Raw genomic sequence first — 13,983 nt, forward strand, 5'->3', positions numbered from 1 at the left:
AGTGAAAACCTTGTGGCTCACAATGGTCTGATCCCATTGTGCATGGGGTTGCCATTAGTTGGGGGCTAACTTGATGGCAGCTAACAACAAGTATATATATTTAAATTATATGTATATATTAATTATATATATATAATTCTGTATATGTATAATTTATATTTTATAAATGTATATACACACACGCACACACAGAAGCATAGCTTGTTTTATTGTGCTTCGCTTTATTGTCCTTCGTAGATACTGCGTTTTTTTTACAGATCGAAGGTTTGTGGCAACCTTTCATCCAGCAAGTCTGTTAGTGCCATTTTTTCCAACAGTATGTGCTCATTTCTTGTCTCTGTGTCACATTCTGTTACTTCTCGCAATATTTCAAAATTTTCATTGTTATTATATCTGTTATGGTTATCTGTGATCGGTGATCTTTTTTTTTTTGTATATGTGTAAACCTTTTCATGAGTTTTTATAGTAGTGGTCTCATACAATATGATCTTTGATGTTACTATTGTAATTGTGTTGGGGTGCCACAAACTGCATCCATATAAGATGGCAAACTCAACTGATAAACGTGTGTGTTTTGACTGTTCTTCCGACCGGCCGTTCCCCCATCTCTGTCCCTCTCCTTAGGCCTCCCTATTCCCTGAGGCAAGACAGTATTGAAATTGGGTCAGTTAATAACCCTACAATGACGTCTAAGTCTCTATTCTGCCGTACTTCCTGAAATATAAAGCTATTATTTTTCTCTTCCACTTGTTATATTATGCCCCCAAAGTATTCTATCCTTTTGATTTTTCTATTTAACATTATATTGTGAATGCTTTTCATGTCAATACTATTCCTATGTATATATGTTCTTTACCATTATGTGTCATTTTAAGTAGTACTGGAAAGGATACTTTAGTAGATATAAGCTTCTCTACCTCTCTTGTATCTGTAGACTAGCTTTCTGGAGTGTATTGTTTCTCAAAGGGTATCAATCTTTTCAAGGCTTCTAATCGATTAAGGTAAGTTTGGATTCCCAAAATGTCTTGATTAAGTTTCTCAATTTGCTTGCTAGTGAGATTTAACATATTATGTGCTATTATCATTTTATGTGCCATTTTTAGTTCTTATTGTTTTAATTGTTTTTACCTGCATCTTGCCCATTTTTCTATTTGGAGCTCTTGGTAATCTATTTGTTTTTGAATGCTTTAAAGGAAAAATAAGGCTCTGTGAATTTTGTGGCAGGTTTTCCGTCCAGCTTGCTTGTTTTTTAATCGTTTTATGTACTTTGAGATTAGCACTTTCCTTTTACGTTTTCAGATATCAGTCTTTTCACATGTTTTCCATTGACTTATTCTTAAGAAATTCTTCTCCAACCAGAGATGAGCTAATTTGTCATATTAAATTTCTTTCAGTATTTGTTTTTGTTGTTAACGCTTATGTTTAATCTTTAGACATCTGCAATTTGTTTTGTACATGATGTGAAGATTTAGATTTATTCCCTCTTCATCATTTATTTATTGATTATTCCTTTGAGATTATATAGTTATTAAATTTGTATGCTTTCTATTTTCTGCTGTGGGCTTATACATTTTAATTGTATTAATCTCTGTCTATTACCATGTCATTTAGATCCTTTGTTCCAACTTGTTTTTATCGCCATATGGTATGTTAAACTCAGGGATGATGGATGTTAAAGATTAGACATATTCCTATTTTCTAGCATTATTCTGTATTTATGACTTGGGTTCAGAAATGTGTAAATGAAGCTGGTGATCTGAACACAGACTTACCCATCTATAGGTAATACATGGCATCCTCAAGAGTCTATAATACAGCTTTATTCCAAGAGAGAAGCAGTTCATGTTTTCTGAGTGTTATGAAAAATAGTTTATCTATATGGAAATACCTGCAGACCAAATGACATAGAAGTTCTGTATATAAAATAAATGAGTCATATGTAGCAAGTATTGAGTATATTCAAGAAGTGACATCTGTCACGGGAGAGAAGAGACTTAAGAATACTATGATAAGGGGGAAACAGCAAAAGCATTACATTTAATGCTGTGAAAATATTCTTACATAACCCAATAGCTTTTGAGTAGACCATTATGTTATAGCACTAGATATCAGAGGTATCGAGAAAAATTTAAATAATGTTTGGAATTCTCATTTATAACATATTATCCTATCTAATCCATTTGGGCATGTTTTCGTGGAAATTTGTTTTCTAAAATTGGTTATTTAAGCTTTAGTTATACACAAAGGTTATTTCTTTAGCATAGTGTCTGCAATGTTTCCGAATAGTGAAGAGCTACTATAGCTTGTAAAAGTATTACTGCACTGTTTAGCAGTCTTTTAAACATAATATTTCTGAACTATTTAGTAGGGCCGGGATATTTTATAGAAGCTAATGACACACATGTTTACACAAATAATACATGTACATACTGAGGTTTCATGATTTTTTTCATTACAATGTGATGTTTTCATAATGTACCGAACATATTTCAGGTTTTTATCATGTGAAAATTGGCATCATTACCATTGTAGACTAATAACAAAGCATTAAAAATCAACCTCATGACCAGCATAATAATACAAGATTGTTGTTAAACCCTGGAGCTAAAACAGGAGAAGAGTATAAAATGTGCTAACGGAAGTTTCCCCTGTAGTAGTTAATATTAAATGTTTGAAGTCTTGTTTTATGGAATTTTTTGATTTTATAAATAGAAGTACATCTCAAGTTCTTTTCTTACCTAATTCATTATGAACCATTTTTTTTCCCCTTAGCAATCTTCCTGAGCTCTTTTCGGGTGCCATATGAGGAAATCAAAATGATGATATTGGAAGTCAATGAAACACAGTTGGCAGAGTCTATGATTCAGGTAAACAAACAGGCAGAGAGCTTCAATTCCACTATTTCACTGCAGGCTTCTCCTTTAATAGAAATCTGTAAGTGAAGCAAAATTCTTAACCCAAATCATTCAACTGGAAAATCATTGCTGCATAATTAGTTTTAACATCACTTCTGCATTGCCAGGAGATAAAACTCTGCATTTTCTCTTAACTGCAAGCTACATATAATGCTATCAAAATGATTACATTTCATTTTTTGTAAATGACTCTTTTTTTTGAATGGCAAATTGGTTAATTTTACATCAATATTTCTGTTTGTTACAGTTAAAAAACTAGTAATATATTAATTTAAATTTGTTTCTACTATTCTTTAAAATGGGTTTTTCTCAGATTTGTATGTCTTATTACAAATATCTGTATTAATATTTAATGTAGAAGATTGAGGGTGTTTTTATTTAATGTTGCCTTTACCAACAGCCCTTCCTTGAGTCACTCCTGCTTCTATGAATACTGGAGATTGTTTGATAGTGTTCTGAATTTATTCAGAAAGGTGGAAGACTTTTTACAGTTGTTTCTACTTATAGTGTTATTTAAAGAAAGCTACCGAGGAGCTATCGGTATTTGATGAATTCCATACAAGGGATCATTAATATATATCTTGGTAGAATTTAACCCCACTGCTGTCCAGTTGAGATGATTCTGACTCACAGCGACACTATGGGACAAAGTAGAACTGCTCCATAGGGTTTCCAAGGCTGTAAATCTTTATGCAAGCAGACCACCACATCTTTTAAACCACCAACCTTTCAGTTAGCAGCCGAGCACTTTAACCACTGCACCACCAGGGCTCCCTGATAGAATTTAAAGGTGAATCAAAACACAAATTGTATAGTGAGAGAATAATATCTTCCGTTTACTATCTTTTATTCTTATAATGAGTAAAAGAAAAGTAGGAATTTTTTTTAGCAATAAAAAGAAAGTAAGGTTATTTATTAGTACCAAAAAGCAATTAAAATTATTCTAGACATTTTAATAAATGATGTCATCATAAGTGTCCCCCCCCCCCAGTTTTGCCTTTTCTAGCTTGTCTTCTAAATGTGGTGGTGGTATAACCTCATAAGTGATTTGTGCTATGAGTCTCTGAGACTCACAAATGACCTAATTTAACAACCCTTCTTTAAGCATTTTTTTCTCTAGCAACTTGTTTTTACTAGATTTTTTGCCTTTCTTTTGGATGATTTTGTATGTGGCTTCTTGCTAGAGTAGATTCCATGTTCTTAAAGAAAGTGTATTTAATACATGGTTGTATTTTTTTATAATGCATTTGGTAAATAAATATTTACAGAGTAGCTTTAACTTGATTGCCTGAATGTTCTGGATGATCATGTGCCTTTTGTTCTATAGAAATAGAAAAAAAGATGTTTTGCATTTTAAATTCATGTCCAAAGAATATTCAGCTACGTATAATTCCTTATGTATTAGTTTTCTATTGCTGCTGTAACAAATTACCTTACACTTCTAGAACAACACATATTTATTATCATACATTTCTATAGATCAGTAGTCTGACATGGGTCTTACTGGACAAAATCAAGATTTTTGCATTCTTTTCTGTAGACTGTAGGGGAAAATTTGTTTCATCACCCTTTTTACCTTCTAGAGGCCACATTCTTTGGCTCTTGGCCCCTTCTTCCATCTTCAAAGTCAGCAACGTTGCATGTCTCTGAACATTCTTCCATAGCACATCTCCCACTGATTCATCTGACTCCTTCTTCCACTTTCAAGGACTCTTGTGATTACACTGAGCCTACTCAGATAGTCCAGAATAGTCTCCCTAGTTTAAGGTCAGCTGGTTAGCAACCTTAATTCCATCTGTAACTTCAATTCCCTTAGCCCTGTAACCTAATATATTTACAGGTTTTGGGGATTAGGACGTGGACATCTTGAGTGGAGGGGCATTATTCTGCGTCCCACACTTATGAAATATAAACCAGTCTTACGAATTTAAAAAACTAAAAATTGATTTTGGGCATATTCAAGACCTTCATATATACTTTTTAAAATAAGAATGTCATGCTATTTTGAAGTCTCATTTTTAATTTAAAAAACTTGTTCCTAATTTCAAAGTGAAGAGCCGCCCATTTTGAACAGAGCATGAAAACAACATTATTTTTTAATAATCATCATTTTGGTGGAATTTGCTCATTGTCATGATTTTATTTTAGTTTATCTAGTTATTTTTTCATATAGAATAGGAAGTCGGTAGTAAGTTATTTTTGATGCCATTTTTCCACATCATTCTTTATGCATTTCCCCATGTTTGTCCCATCAGGCTTCTGTTATTTAATTCATTTAGCAAGTATTTTAATGTACCTAGCATTTATACAACTCATTGTACTAGGTTCAGTGAGACACGGAGTTTGCCTTCTGGAAATTTAGCTTGGTAAAGGAGATGACAGTTACATATGTAATTATAATTCAAGATAGATATGGCTGTATTAAAATTGACTTAGAACTAGATATTGTGTGTATGTTTAGAGTCAGGGACACTTAAAAAATGAGTAAGGTGTGGATGTAGAATAGGGCAGGGGATTGTGTGAGCAATATAATAAAAGATAATTGTTCCTACAGTATTAATAGTGTGAGCTGTGAAGGACAAGGTAGGTGTGTGTGGCAACTGTGATGTTTAGTTTGACAGGAACTTAGGATTTGTGACGGGTATGGGATATGCAGTAAGGAGAAAGATGAAGGGAGGTTGAGCCTGTATTCTTAAAAATCAGAATAGTCTTATTACATTAGAAAGCAAAAATATTGAAGTGAAAATTTTTTGATGAAAGATTAAAATCTAATTATATCTTAAGTAAAAATATCCAAGGGGATTTGATGGTAATCTTAAAAAAAAAGGAATGTCAAATATTGTATAAGACCACTATTATGAGAACTCAAGAAAAGGTTTAAACACAGAAGAAAACATTCTTTGATGGTTATGAGGGTGGGGAGGGAGGGTGAGGGTTATTCACTAACTAGATAGTAGATAAGAATTTCTTAGGTGAAGGGAAGGACAGCACACACTACAGCGAAATCAGCCCGAAGGGACTAAACCAAGGCTAAGAAGTTTCCTGAATACAGTCAAACACTTCAAGAGACAGAGTAGCAGGGGCGGTGGTCTGGGGACCATGGTTTCAGGGGACATCTAAGTCAATTGGCATAACAAAGTTAATTAAGAAAATGTTCTGCATCCCACTTTGGTGAGTGGCGTCTGGGGTCTTAAAAGCTAGCGAGCAGCCATCTAAGATTCATCAATTGGTCGCAGCCTACCTGGAGTAAAGAAGAATGAAGAACACCAAAGACACAAGGGAAGTATTAGCCCAAGAGACAGAAAGGGCCACATAAACCAGAGACTTCATCAGCCTGAGACCAGAAGAACTAGATGCTGCCTAGCTACCACCAATGACTGACCTGACAGGGAACACAACAGACAGTCGCTGATGGAGCAGGAGAAAAGTGGGATACAGAGCTCAAATTCTAGTAAAAATACCAGACTTAATGGTTTTATTTGAGACTGGAGGGACTGTGGAAGACATGGCCCTCAGACTCTCTGTTAGCCCAAAACTAAAACCATTCCCGAGGCTAACTCTTCAGACACAGATTAGGCTGGACTATGGGACATAAAATGATATGTGTGAAGAGTGTGCTTCTTAGCTCAAGTAGAAACATGAGTCTAAATGGGCAACTCCTGTCCGGAGGTGAGATGAGAAGGCAGAGTGGGTCAGGAGTTGGTTGAACAGACACGGGAAATCAGAGGTGGAAAGGAGGAGTGTGCTGTCACAGTATAGGGAAAGCAATTAGGGTCACATAACAATGTATGTATAAATTTTTGTATGAGAGACTAACTTGAATTGTAACCTTTCACTTAAAGCACAACTACCAAAAAAAAAAAAAAAAAAAAGGAATGTCAGGCTAAAGAAATTCAGAGGCCTGATGCAATAAATAATTCTAATAACCCAGCTATCAACTGGAATGGTTAAAAGAAAATATAAATAACCTATTTGGTCTTAGTTCCATTGAGAAAGATAATTTCTATTTATATTGGAAAATCATATACCTTGTTTTGATTCAGTTTAATAGTATTAGTAGTGGATAATTTTTCTAAGGATGACCTTAAATTGCCGCTTTTTGTTTTGTTTTGTTTTTGACCAGTTAACCAAGTTTTTGTCCAAAGGTACACAGTGAGTCAATAACTTGTTCTTTGATCTAACTACTTTGATACATAATATTCTAACACTACTCTTAACTAATACCGCCTTTGGGGGATTTTCCCCCAGAAATCTGTGTAGCATGATGTAGGCTTAATTCTAATTTGAATTTGACTTTGGGCTTGTACAAAATTTACTGTTGCTATAATTCGGAATTGTGAGCACCATCCCTGCAATTTGGAATTGTGAGCACCAACCACTCATTTTTTCTTAATTTTATCATCAATACACTAACTGGTTATAACACTCTTATCATCGACTACGTTTTGATACAGAGGGTCTATACAGACTTTTGTCCAAGGAATGGTTTAATCATTTAAGCACTAGCAGGGAAGCATGATTATGTGCATTCCCTTGGCCTGTCTCCATTGGGAGCTGTTCTCTTGTCTAAGCCTGCGGCTTGGGGAGGACTGGGTATGGACAAAGGAGCTAAAGAAGCCGATTGAGCCCATTGTTTCTGGTCCTCAGATGATATAGGCAAAGGGCTGTTACAGTCATGGGCAGTTAAGTTCCTAAAGGATCTCTTTATATACATTTTAGCTACAAGATACATCATCCTGTATCTTCAGTGCCTTTTTAAATTTTCTTTTACCTTAGAAAAGTTACTTAGTGTTTGTTTTAGAGATGCCTTCAGTTTTTATTATTAAAATCATAATCCTATCAGTCATATCTTGCAAGCACTGTCATTAAAATCCCCTTGATTTCTTTTCTATCATTTAGCTCTCCTTTTAGTAGCAATTTGATGATTTCTTTTATTCCCATGAGTGAAATGTTAAAATATGTTTGGCTTTGCCTGAAATTTCTGACATTTAATTCCCTAAAGCTGTAATGTAATGGATCACTTATACCAGGTAAAGAAGCTGTTCCTTTGCTATAGGTTGATCTCTTCTTTCTCAATTACATAGCTGATCAAATAAACATTCAGTAGTGCTTGGTTTGAATATATAATAACACTGATAAAGAAGAGGAAATGAAACTTAAGGTTACAAGGAATGTAGCTTAAGGGAGGTTACCAAGAAATACGACTACAGGTTAGCTTCTTCACTAGATTCCTTCCTACAGTTTTAATAACTTTTTTTTTTTCCTAAAGGTTGAGAAGTGCATTTAATGAAGATTTTTTTCTTTTGGTTTTAATTTTTAGAACTTAATAAAGCATCTTCCTGATCAAGAGCAATTGAATTCGTTATCTCAGTTCAAGAGTGACTATAGCAACTTATGTGAACCTGAGCAGTTTGCTGTAGTGGTGAGTGCTAGTTCTCAGTGTTAACTCTTTTGAGGGGATTCTTACATGATGCAAACAAGACAAAGACAATGTCAAGCTTTTTCACATCTCTCTTACTCACATTCATTTAATGCCCATCTTGCTTTTTTTAACCTAAAGCTAATTCATGAGAAATTATCTTGATTTAAAATATATACTGAGGCTCTGGCCTTCAATGAAGTCCAATGGGTTTTGAAATTTTTTTTAATTTAATTATTTAATAATTTTCTATGTTCTCTATTTAATGTAAAAATGAAAGTTGTACTCGTTATTAATACAGAGTATATTTATGATTTATTCCACCATCTTGCAAGAGTAGCCTCAGTTTCTCATTGTAGTCACTGACTTCAGTTTGTCCCATGGTTTAAAATCTGAAATTAGAAATATACTCTTTCTTGGCAATAAAGAGTGAAAAATGAATACATTTTAAAAAATCTTAGAGGAACTTTGGTAATCATCTTCTGCTAGCCCTCTGTTTTATAGAAGCTGGGGTCTGGAAAGGTGAAAAGACTTGCCAAGGTTATATATTAACTGTGTTGCAACATAAAAGTAAGATTTTTATCAGCCTTTCTTTCCTCTGCTCTTTTCTCATACCATTAAATTATCATTTTTAGGTTGGTTACACTCATTCATCATGGTGATGCTTTAAGTAGTGCTTTATTTTTTTTAGAAGATGATTTATTCTTTTTTTTCTTTCATCTTCAGTTATATTATTATCAGCCTCCAGGGACAGGATGGAATTGTATTTGATGTAATTTTGAAAATTCAGATTGGCCAGCTAAACTAAATGTCTATGTGTACATGCCATGTTTGGCATGTTGTAAGCATTTGCTGTTAAATTCCTTCCTATCTATCCATAAACCTACCCTACCCAGACCCCTTCCCCAAAAAAGGCTCAAAAGACCTGAAATTGAACACACACACATGAAAAGTGGACTTTTCCTTATTCATAGTATTATAATTTTTATTTTAAAGCTTTAACTCATTTTTAAAAATCATACTATGTTTTCGTTGAAAGTTTACACAGCAAATTAGGTCCTCAATTAACAATTGCTACACAAATTATTCAGTGACATTGGTTACATTTTTCACAATGTGTCAACATTCTCATTAATTATGTTCTAGATGTTCCATTTCCAATAATCTAGTTTCCCTATCCCTTTACCCTTTTATCTTTGCTTTACAGTAATTGTTTATCCTTTGGTCTCACATAGATGATTTTTTAATGGTGCATGGTATTCACAGGTGATATTTATTTTATGAACTAATATGTTATTTAGCTAAAAGGTGACCTCAGGAGAGGTTTAAGAGGTTTAAAGAGTATCTCAGGATGATAATCTTGGGGAATCCTCTAGTTTTAACCAGTCCAGTAAGTCTGGACTTTTTAAGAATTTGAGTTCTGTTCCATATTTTTTTATTATTCTGTCAGAATCCGTATTGTGGCCCTGATGAAAATGGTAGTTAGTGGTAGCTGGGCACCATCTAGTTCTTTTGGGCTCGGGGTAGATGAGGCCATGGTTTCTATAGACTGTTGTCCTGTAGACTAGTTTCTTCTCTGAGTCTTTGGTTTACTTCTTTTGCTTTTGCTCTGGACGAGTAGAGACTGATAGTTGTATCTTAGATGGCCGCTCACAAGGTTTTAAGAACCTTGACACTACTGACCAAACTAGGATGTAGAACGTAAACTTTATGAACTATATTAATTATGCCAATTTACTGAGTTGTCTAAGAAGTATCTGTAACTATGCCATGTGGATAATTTTATATATGAGTGTACATGCATGTACATACATGCATATACACATACATATAGAAACATCTGTATGCACACATGTACACATACATACATCCTTATAGATGCATATATACATATACATGAAACCATACACATATTTTTTGATTGTTGTTGGTGTTGTTACATTATAAATGTCATATCCTTTATCAAAAATCTCCCTTTCTCTTGTGTACTTCTTAGTGACATAATTCATCTTGGTCAGGCTGTGCGCTTTACATCCACATTCTGTGCTACCTTTCCCATCACCAAAAATAAATAAATAAAAATAACGGTTGTCTACTATCTACAGTAATTATCAGTGCATCTTGATTGCATGTTTGATCAATTTCAGACTGCAGATGTTGGTAAAAATCTTCAGTTTCTTCATCTTTGGCATTAGTGGTTGGTGCATAAATTTGAATAGTAGTCGCATCAACTGGTCTTCTTGTAGACGTATGGATATTATACTATTACTGATAGCATTGTACTTCAGGATGTGATGCTATTCCTCTTCAATTTGTCATTCCTGGCATAGTAGACCGTATGATTGTCAGATTCGAAATGGCCGAAGAAGAGGGATCAGTAGTTGGAAAATATGGCCTTGGTGATAAAAACGATACTGCAGATCGCATGGTAGAATTTTGCAAGACTGACTACCTTTTCACAGGAAATACCTTTTTTCAGCCACACCAACAGTGACTTTACATGTGGCCCTCACTGAATGGAATACACAGGAATCAAATTGACTAATCTGTGGAAAGAGACAATGGACATGCTCAATATCATCAGTCAGAACAAGGCTGCAGCTGGCTGTGGAACAGACTGCCAGTTGCTCATATGCAAATTCAAATTCAAGCTGAAGAAAATTAAAACAAGTCCATGAGAGCCAAAGTACAACTTTGAGTATATCCCACCTGAATTTAGAGATTATGTCCTGAATAGATTTGAAGCATTGAACACTAATGACTGAAGATGAGACAAGCTGTGGGATGACATCGTGGACATCATACATGAAGAAAGCAAATGGTCATTAAAAAGACAAGAAAGAAATAAATGACCGAAATGGATGTCAGAGGAGACTCTGAAATTTGCTCTTGAACGTAGAGTAGCTAAAGCAAATGGAAGAACTGATGAAGTAAAAGAGCTGAACAGAAGATTTTAAAGGATGGCTCAAGAAGACAAAGTATTGTAATAAAATGTGCAAAGACCTGGAGATAGAAAACCAAAAAGGAAGAACACACTTGGCATTTCTCCAGCTGAACGAACAGAAGAAAAGATTCAAGCCTTGAGTTGCAGTAGTGAAGGATTCTACAGGGAAAATATTAAATGACACAGGAAGCATCAAAAGAAGATGGAAGGAATACACAGAGTCATTATACCAAAAAGCAGTGGTCAACGTTCACCCATTTCAGGAGGCAGCATATGATCAGGAACTGATGGTACTGAAGGAAAGAAGTCCAAGCTGCATTGAAGGCACTGGCAAAAAATAAGGCTTCAGGAATTGACAGAATACCAATTGAGATGCTTTCAACAGACAGATGCAACGACTTGTCTATGCCAAGAAATTTGGAAGACACTTACCTGGCCAACTGGCTGGAAGAGATTCATATTTGTGCTCATTCCAAGGAAAGATGATCCAACAGAATGAGGAAATTATCCAACAATATCATTAATAAGTAAAATTTTGCTGAAGATCATTCAAAACTGGTTGCAACAGTACGTCGACAGGGAACTGCCAGAAATTTAAGCTAGATTTAGAAGAGGATGTGGAATGAAGGATATCATTGCTGATGTCAAATGGATCCTCCCTGAAAGCAGAGAATACCAGGAAGATGTTTACCTGTGTTTTATTGCCTATGCAAAGATATTCTACTAGGTGGGTCATTACAAATTCTGAATAACTTTGTGAAGAATGGGAATTCCAGAACGCTTAATTGCGCTCATGAGGAAACTGTACATAGATTAAGAGGATGTCTTTTGAGCAGAACACGGGGATACTACGAGGTTTAAAGTCAGGAAAGGAGTGTGTCAGGGTTGTGTCCTTTCACCATACTTATTCAATCTGTGTGCTGAGCAAATAATGCAGGAAGCTGGACTATATGAAGAATGTGGCATCAGGATTGGAGGAAGACTAACAGTCTGCGATAATGCAGATGACACAACCTTGTGTGCTGAAAGTGAAGAGAACTTGAAGCACTTACTGATGAAAATCAGACTATAGCCTTCAGTATTGATTACATGTCAACATAAAGAAAACAAAATTCTCACAATTGAACCAATAAACAACATCATGATAAACGGAGAAAATATTGAGGTTGTCAAGGATTTCATTTTACTTGGATCCACAGTCAGCGCCCATGGAAGCAGCAGTCAGGAAGTCAAATGACAAATTGCACTGAGGAAATCTACTGGAAAACACCTCTTTAAAGCGTTAACATGGGAAGTTGTCATTTTGAGGACCAAGGCCTGACCCAAGCCATGGTATTTTCAGTTGCTTCATATGCATGTGAAAGCTGGACAATGAATAAGGAAGACTGAAGAAGAATTGATGCCTTTGAATTATGATGTGGGCAAAGAATATTAAATATACTACGGACTGACAGAAGAACCGACCAATCTGTCTTGGAAGAAGTACAACCAGAATGCTCCTTAGAAGCAAGGATGACGAGACTACATCTCACGAACTTTGGACATGTTATCAGGAGGGACCAGTCCCTGGAGAAGGACATCATGCTTGGTAAAATAGAGGGTCAGCAAAAGAGAAGAAGATCCACTACAAGATGGACTGACACAGTGGTTGCAATGGTGGACTCAAGCATAACAATGATTGTGAGAATGGCGTGGGACGTGGCAGTGTTTTGTTCTGTTGTACGTGAGGTCGTTAGGAGTTGGAAGTGACTTGATGACACCTAAGAACAACAAGCATTTGCTATTAAATTCCCTCCTGTCTGTCCATAAACCTACCCTGCCCAGCCAAAAAAAAAAAAAAAAACCAAGTCCACTGCTGTCAATTCAATTCCACTCATAGCGACTCTATACGACAGAGTAGAATTGCCCCCATAGGGTTTCCAAGGGTGTAATCTTTAAGGAATCTGACTGCCGCATCTCTCATCTGCACAGATTCTCATGTTTTTGAACCATTGGCTTTTTGGTTAGTAGCCAAGCTCTTTGACCACTGCATCACCATGTCTGCTATCCTACCTAGCCACCCTAATAAAAGCTCAAAAAACCCGAAATTGAACCCACCAGCAAAAACGGATTTTTCCTGATTCATAGTCTGTAATTTTTATTATAAAGCTTTAACGCATTGTCTTTTAAAAAGCAGAAACAAATTTTTTTTCACTTTTTTACCCAATTCTCCATGTGCTCCTTCCTCCTATCTTTCTTCACCCCCTCCTTTTTCCTCTGTTTCCTTCTTTGCTATATTTTTTATTACTTGGTCGCTTTGTCTTTCTATTGATCCTTATTTGATATTCTACCTGCCATGTCTTCCATATGAGGCTAGGGGGAAAAGGGAGAATTTGCAGTACATTTTTAAGTACAAACTAATTAGTGTTCTGTTTTTTGTCCATCCTTTTTAACTCTTGTATTAAAATCATAGTAGCTAAAATTCCACTTTTGATGTATTTTCTAAACACATTAAATCTGAAACTGAAGCAAGCTTGTGTTAAAATTATTTCACATGTAACTTTTTATTTTGTTGCATATTATCACAGAAAAGGTTTAAAATTATCCCACATTCTGTGATTGTCACAGAAGACTGAGCTCAGATTTGCAGATACGTTATTTTAGGTTTATTTAAAATAGCCAGGTTATGCTCTTCTTTGAAAATCTAGAGTTCTCACCAACAGCTG

The 13,983-nt window shown here is 35.2% G+C and overlaps 1 protein-coding gene across 2 annotated transcripts in view; it reads left to right on the forward strand.

The window, feature by feature from the left end:
• Positions 1-13,983, forward strand: part of DIAPH3 (diaphanous related formin 3) — a 516,843-nt gene that overhangs the window by 244,855 nt on the left and 258,005 nt on the right. For both annotated transcript variants that reach the window (XM_004386838.2, XM_004386839.2), the window contains 2 exons: positions 2,773-2,867; positions 8,236-8,337. In XM_004386838.2, the coding sequence (XP_004386895.1) occupies positions 2,773-2,867; positions 8,236-8,337 (197 nt within the window). The remainder of the gene's footprint in view (positions 1-2,772; positions 2,868-8,235; positions 8,338-13,983) is intronic.

This window comes from Trichechus manatus, unplaced genomic scaffold (genome assembly GCF_000243295.1).
Source record: "Trichechus manatus latirostris isolate Lorelei unplaced genomic scaffold, TriManLat1.0 scaffold00173, whole genome shotgun sequence".
Lineage (NCBI taxonomy): Eukaryota > Metazoa > Chordata > Mammalia > Sirenia > Trichechidae > Trichechus > Trichechus manatus.